This window comes from Sus scrofa, chromosome 2 (genome assembly GCF_054392235.1).
Source record: "Sus scrofa isolate SSC_HxYL_T2T_F1_AM1 chromosome 2, Sscrofa_HxYL_maternal_Yorkshire_Landrace_v2.0, whole genome shotgun sequence".
Lineage (NCBI taxonomy): Eukaryota > Metazoa > Chordata > Mammalia > Artiodactyla > Suidae > Sus > Sus scrofa.
The window spans coordinates 157,945,498-157,952,879 of record NC_139384.1 but is presented as its reverse complement, the minus strand read 5'-3'; the positions used below and the strand labels follow the sequence as shown (position 1 = coordinate 157,952,879).

Genomic DNA, 7,382 nt, shown 5'->3' with positions numbered 1-7,382 from the left:
AGGGCGCGCTCACAGCGATCTGCGACCCCGAACTGCATCATGGGCTTTGTAGTTCAACATACACGTGACGTCACTACCGGTTTCCCCCCCGGGGGGTGGTGTGGCTGGACTTAGACTTCCGGTGGCTCTGTTGTTCTCTGGGAAATGTAGTCAATACGTGCCTGCTGGACGTGAGCTCTAGGGTTCTGGGAACTACAACTCCCAGCAGGCCACGAGATGGCCCCGGAGGTAGTTAGAGAGCCGGTGATTGCCTCATCAGGTGTGAAGCGTGTGCTTCAGAGAGGTGGTGGGCCTGACTCCCGCGAGAGGGAGGGAAGAAGTTGTAACCACTCCTTTGAGGGGGGGTCCTCGAGGTCGCTGTCGTGGGTTTGTGCAGTCGGCTGGGCGGCGCCATGGCGGTGAGTTTTGGCGGGAAGAGGGTCCGCGCGGCCGGACTGCCTGCTTTTGCCAGTGTAGGGGCGCCGTGTGGTAGCCTATGTCCTGAGGGAAAACCCTTTTCTAAAGAAAAAGGAGGCCTTGCCCCCCGCGTTTAAGGCTTGGCTGTTGTGAGCATGTGCCTTTTCTTGCTAGCTGACGAGGCGCTAAGGTTTTTAGCTTTAAAGACTGTTTAACGTCACGCGTTATTTCACCAAAGGTTCTAAAAACTGATTTGGAGAGAGAGGAGTATGGAGCATTGACGACTCCTTCAAACAGAAAATTACGGAGCGCCTCTTTGTAGACAGAAGTTCCTGCCTTCATGGTGTTTACGTCTATGCGTGCTACATTTTGAAGTATGTGGTTTAAAAAAAAACAAATGTGTGTGCAGTGTGTCAGGTGCCGCTCTGTGCAATAGAAATGAATAGAGCAGGGAGGGGGCATGTAGAAGCCCGCGCTGAGAAGGTGGCATTTGGGCCGAAAGCGGGTAAGGAGTAAGCCGTGCACCTGGGCAGAGGAAGAGCTTTCCGGACGGCGGCAGCAGTGCGAGTGAGGAACCGGGCGGGCTGTGCGGCCAGAGGGGTCCTCCGGGGGAGGTGGTGTGGACGGCCTGTGTGTTTGTGTGTCGCCTGGCGGTGGAGGTGGAGGACTGAGCCCTGGGAGGGTGTAGATCCTGGGAAGCCTCGTAGGTTGCTGATCAGGAAAGCATGGCTCAGTGGAAACGAACCTCACTAGCATCCCTGAGGACGCAGGTTCGGTCCCTGGCCTCGCTCAGTGCGTTAGGGATCCAGCTTTGCCCAGACCTGTAGTGTAGGTCGCAGAGGCGGCACGGATGGATCTGGCGTGGCTGTGGCTGTGGTGTAGGCCGGCGGCTACAGCTCCAATTGGACCCCAAGCCTGGGAACCTCCATGTACCGCCGGGTGCGGTCCTAGAAAGACCAAAAAAAAAAAAAAAAAAAAATGGGAAGAGAGGGGCTACGGCCAACTCTTTTGAGGAATTATGTAAAGGAGACTAGAATGGGGGTGAGGGTTGAAAGAGGGCTTTTTTTTTTTTTTTTTTTTTTAAGAAAGGAGGAATTATATAGTGCTTGTATGCTTATGGCAATTGCCCTGCAGGAAGGGAAAATTTATGCAGATCTTTTTTGTAGAGGACGCCTATTGCTGGAGTGATGTTCCTGAACAGAAGAGAGGGGGTGAGATCTCATTTTAGAAGTAGAATTTTAATTCATTTGATCCCATTCTGGAGATCATTCTCTTAATCACTGTACTGTTTGCAATTGTAAACTAATTGGGTAATTTATTTTGCAAGCACACTCCTTTAACGAAAGTTTTCCACTTCTTTCTAGGAGAAACCTTACCAATAGTATAAGATAGTAAACATAGAATAGCATGGATATAAAATTAGTTTTTATGTTATAATTAAATTTGTAAAAAGAGCAAACAATATAATTTTCTTTATATCCTGGGAATGTTTATTTTATAGCACTTTTGACAGTTTTAACCCCTTTAGTTACATATCAGACTTGTAGACAGGGCCTGGGGATGTGATGTAATAAGGATAATATCCTTATTTTATCAATATAATTTTATTTTTAAAATTTTCATTTGGGGAGTTCCTGTTGCGGCACAGCAGAAACGAATCTGACTGGTATCCATGAGGATGTGGGTTCAATCCCTGGCCTTAATCGGTGGGTTGGGGATCTGGCATTGCCCTGAGCTGTGGTGTAGGTCGCAGACATGGCTCTTGGATCCCGAGTTGCTAGGGCTGTGGTGTAGGCTGACAGCTACAGATCCGCATCAGTCCCTAACGTGGGAAGTTACACATGCTACAGGTGCGGCCCTAAAAAACAAATAAATAAATAAAGCTAATTAAAAAAAATTTATTTTGGTAAATTTAAATACTGAGCAAAGTAGAGATAATAACAATATTATGTACTTACATATACCCATCACTCAACTTCAATAATTGGTATTTCAGGCCCAGTCTTCTTTCATTCCTACCTTTACCAGGCCCTGAAATGCCATTTTTGACACATAATAAAAAGTACATGATATCTAGTTGTCTTTCTGTAGTAATGATTATAGCATTATTGAAATTTTACCATGGGTCCAGCACCATGTTAAGTTCTTCCTTTTTTTTTTTTTTTTTTTTCCTGTTTTCCTTTTAGAGCCACACCTGTAGCTTATGGAAGTTCCCAGGCTAGGATTTGAATTGGAGCTGCAGCTGTTGACCTATGTCACAGCCACATCAATGTGGGACCCGAGCTGCATCTGTGACTAACACTGCAGCTTGTGGCAATGCTGGATCCTTTACCCACTGCGCAGGGCAGGGTTCAAACCCGTGTCCTCATGGATACGAGTTGGATTCTTAACCTGCTGAGCCATAACGGGAACTCCACATCTTTTAATCCTCATAATAACAGTACAAGGTAGGAGTTTTCTGTTGGCTCAGCAGGTTAAGGGTCCAGTGTTGTCAGTGCTGTGGCTCAGGTCCCTGCTGTGGCATAGGTTTGATCTTTGCCTTGGGAATGTGGTGGCCAGAAAAATAGCGCAAGGTAGATGTGTTTAATTTCCTCACCTTATAGATAGGTAGAGAAATGGGGGCTTAAAGAGGTTAAGGGACTTGTCTAGGATTCTACAGCTGGTAGTTGGTAGAGCTGGGATATGGCCAGAGTACCAAGAGAAAAGCAGAAATGAAAGATGAGTGTTTTCGTCCGGCCTGACCATTTGCTGGCATGATGATCTCTGAGCTTTGGGTTCATCATCTTGGGAATGGTTATCAGTGGTCTGGTCCCTCCCTAAGGTGATTGTTGCCCCCCTCTCAGGGTTGTTGTTAATATCAAATAGGTTAATGTTCATAAAAGTCTTAAGAACTGCAGAATACTATGAGTGTATGAAAAAGTTTATTATCTAGTTTTGCCATTCTTTGCTGGGGTGACTTTGTCCTCCAGAGAACATTTGGTTTGGAGGCTCAAGAAGATCACACTTGGGGGTATGTTGCTAGCAGCAGGTGCGTAGAAGGCAGGGATGTTCCTAAACAACTTATAATGCACTGCAGCCCCAGAAAACAAATAATTATTTGGCTCTACACATCAGTAGAGCCAAAGTTCAGGAACTCAGTTCTCATTAACCTTTTAACAAATTAGAGTAACCAGTCATTTAGTTGAGTAACTAATGAAGAAGCTTAGGCTCAGATTGATCAAGTGACTTGCTCAAAGTTATACAAGTTGATGCTGGGCCAGAATCAGATTTTGTTACAATTGACCTCTGAGGTTTTTTTTGTTTTGTTTTGTTTTTTGCTTTTTTAGAGCCACACCTGTAGCACATGGAAGCTCCCAGGCTAGGGTTGAATCGGAGCTGCAGCTGTCAGCCTACACCACAGCCACAGCAATGCTAGATCCTTAACCCACTGACTGAGGCCAGGGATTGAACCTTCATCCTCATAGATACTAGTAGGTTTCATTACCGCTGAGCCATGATGGGAATTCCATTTGGTGATGTCATTTTTAAGCAAAAATATTTGTCATGTAACTTCTGTGTTCATTGGCATTGTATATGGTGCTGAGGTGACTAAAAAGTTGCTGTCTGCCAGGAGTTCACAACCCATTTGGGTTAATGTCTTAGGGATTATTTGGTTATATGCAATGGAAACCAGCTCAAATTGGTTTAAGGAAAAAGGAACTTAGTATTGATAGAGTGGGCTTTCCTATGACCCATGACCCCAAGGTAGGCTAGGTACAGCTAGGCTTCATGAAGTCCTAGATACGTTTGCCTTTGTGGGCTCCTTCCTCTGTAAAAAACAAAACAAAACAAAACTAGGAATTACATTCTATAGCTGTGTTGGTATAAAGACAGATATATATTAAAGTTTTTTCCTTTTACCCTAAAATTTATTTTTTTCTTCTGATTTTATTTATTTATTTATTTTTTGTCTTTTTGCTATTTCTTGGGCCACTCCCGCGGCATATGGAGGTTCCCAGGCTAGGGGTCGAATCGGAGCTGTAGTCTCCGGCCTACGCCAGAGCCACAGCAACGCGGGATCCGAGCCGCGTCTGCAACCTACACCACAACTCACGGCAATGCCGGATCCTTAACCCACTGAGCAAGGGCAGGGACCGAACCCGCAACCTCATGGTTCCTAGTCGGATTCGTTAACCACTGTGCCACGACAGGAACTCCTTTCTTCTGATTTTAAATGAAATTAAAATATTAAATATTTTGAGCCCCTAGAAGTATCGTGGGCTGCAGGCACTGTGCTTCTTCTAACTGTAGGTGAAGCTGGCTGAGGAGTTGTACAGCGTGTTTTAAGCGAGTGGAAGTGACTTTCTTCTGCTCAAATCTCCTTTGCCAGAACCCAGTCCAAATTCGTGAATTCACAAATTGGAGTTATGAAATCATGAACAAGTGTGCTTAACCACCTCTGCTGCACTACCCTAAACAAGACTGGGCTTTTTGATGCTGAGGAAGAAAGGGAAGGAGTATCACGGAGACAAACTGCCATCTCGGCCGTAGCTTTTTTCAAACAGTAGTCCTTGTGTATTAGAATTGAAAGTGGGTCAGCATATACATGTATAGGAGTAGAGAGACCTCCTTATAACTTACAGGTTATTTGTTAAGAAGAGGATTTTGCAGAGTTCCCATTGTATCTCAGAGGGTTAAGAAACTGACCAAGTTTGATCCTTGGCCTCGCTCAGTAGGTTAAGGATCCAGCGTTGCTGTGAGCTGTGGTGTAGGTCGTAGACGTGGCTCAGATCCCATGTTGCTGTGGCTCTGGTGTAGGCTGGCAGCCACGGTTCATATTTGACCCTTAGCTTGGGAACTTACATATGCTGCGGATGTGGCCCTAAAAAAGACGGGGAAAAAAAAAAAAAGAACACATTAAAAGACAGATTCCTAGGCCCCACCCTAAAAAAAACAGAAAAAAAAAAAAGGATTTTTCAGTAAGAGGGGCAAAGGAGCTGAGGGTGTAAATGAAGGTTGGTGGCAGGAGTGGGAAGGAGTGAGTGGGTGACAGGGCCTTATTCTTTCTTGGAAAAGGAAATGCCTTAGGCAACCACACTTAGTTTTATGGAAATTCTTGGGAAAGAGTCCACACTGCTTAGCACCTTGATTCCAATATGCAACCCAGTTCCTAGTCTGTGTTATTTTGTTTTGGCCACAGTATGCAAAAGCTGGCAATGTGTTACACGTTTCTCTTTTTATTTTTATTATTTTATTTTATTTTTTAAATTAATTTATTTTTTTTACTTTTTTGTCTTTTTAGGGCCACACCTGTGGCATATGGAGGTTCCCAGGCTAGGGGTCTAATTGGAGCTGTAGCTATTGGCCTACACCACAGTCACAGCAACACAGGATCCGAGCCATGTCTGCAACCTACACCACAGCTCATGGCAACGCCAGATCCTTAACCCCTGAGCAAGGCCAGGGATCGAACCCACAATCTCATGGTTCTAGGGGGTTTCGTTTCTGCTGCGCCACGATGGGAACTCTTTATTTCTCTTTTTAAATCTTTAAATATTCACGGATATTTGAGAACCTGCTATAGGCTTAGATATTGAGGATATAATGAGAAAGGAGGTACAGTTCCCTCTGTGAGTGAACTTACAGTCCTGTGGGAAAGGCAGACTGATACTGACACCAGTGTGTGGTTAGTGCCATCCTGGGGGTAATACTGTAGGTCGGAACGTATTAAGAGTGGCGTGTCTTACACTTTTGGGGAAATCCAGGCGGGTGATTAGGTGAGACCTGAAGGATGAGATAGCCAGGCAGAGAGACTGGTGGGCCAGGAGGGCAGAGAAAATAGCTTGAAGAAAGGCCCAGAGGGGAAGGAGGGAGCTTAGCACACTTGGGAAGTGCAGGTGGCTGAATAGGCCTGGAGTGGAGGTGAGAAGGGAGGAGGGAGGGGCCCAGCCAAGAGGAGATGAGAAGGGCCTTGAGTGCCGGGTTTAAGACTCCATCCAGAGAACTGTAGAGAGCCTCTGAACAGGAAGTGACTCTGTGAGATTTGTGTTGTGATGTAATTTCTACTCACTGCCCTTATGATCTGCCCTTCTGGTCAGGATTCATAGAAAAAGAATTTACTTGCCATTTTTATTTTCCTTTGGTTACTAGAAATGCTTGTAACATCCATGACTTTTCAGTTGTGGAATTCTTTCTCATTTCCTCTCTGCCTTTGTGGCAAGGTTTTTTTAATCCATCATCGCATCACCTCCTTGTTAAGCAGACATTTTCATCTTTCTGTAGCTTGTACTCTTCTGTCTTGAACTTGCTTAAAAAAATAAAAAGGAGTAGTAAACTATTCTTTGATTTAAAATATAGAGAACTGAAAATAGTAAAAGTAGGATTTCCTCTCATGGCTTAGTTAACCCAGTTAGTATCCATGAAGCCACAGGTTCAATCCCTGGCCTTGGTCAGTGGGTTAAGGATCACACATTGCCATGAGCTGTGGTTAGGTCACAGACATGGCTCGAATCTTACAGGATGGCTGTGACTCTGGTGTAGGCCAGCAGCTGCAGCTCCAATTGGACCCCTAGGCTGGGAACTTTCATGTGCCGTGGGTGCAGCCCTAAAAAAGCAAAAAAAAAAAAAGTAAAAATAGTTGACAACTTTATAGTACATATGTACTGAATCTTACCTAATTTTAATGTTATTTTTATGACAATGTACAAGGTATCTTTAACATAAAATACTTATTAAAGAAATAGTGGTAAGTTTTTTTTTTTTATTGCACAAATTCCTTTTGGCATAGTATTTAGATTTGTATAACTTTTAAAAAATAGCTGTCTGAAAATGCTGTAAATCTGTGATGTGAGTAGAAAGCATGTTTTAAATTGTTGGATGGGGAGTTCTCATCGTGGCTCAGCGGTTAACGAACCTGGCTAGTATCTGTGAGAATGCAGGTTCAATCCCTGGCCTTGCTCAGTGGGTTAAGGATCCGGTATTGCTGTGAGCTCTGGTATAGGTCGCAG

The 7,382-nt window shown here is 44.5% G+C and overlaps 1 protein-coding gene across 3 annotated transcripts in view; it reads left to right on the top strand.

Annotated features, from left to right (window-relative positions):
• The first annotated feature begins 234 nt into the window (after positions 1-234).
• The window catches only part of LARS1 (leucyl-tRNA synthetase 1), a 73,466-nt gene continuing 66,318 nt past the window's right edge, over positions 235-7,382 (top strand). For 2 of the 3 annotated variants that reach the window (XM_021084961.2, XM_085014920.1), the window contains exon 1: positions 235-398. In XM_021084961.2, the coding sequence (XP_020940620.2) occupies positions 393-398 (6 nt within the window). In that variant the 5' untranslated portion in view covers positions 235-392. Of the gene's footprint in view, positions 399-432; positions 771-7,382 lie in introns of those variants that run through there. The other variant, XM_085014919.1, reaches the window with a different exon arrangement.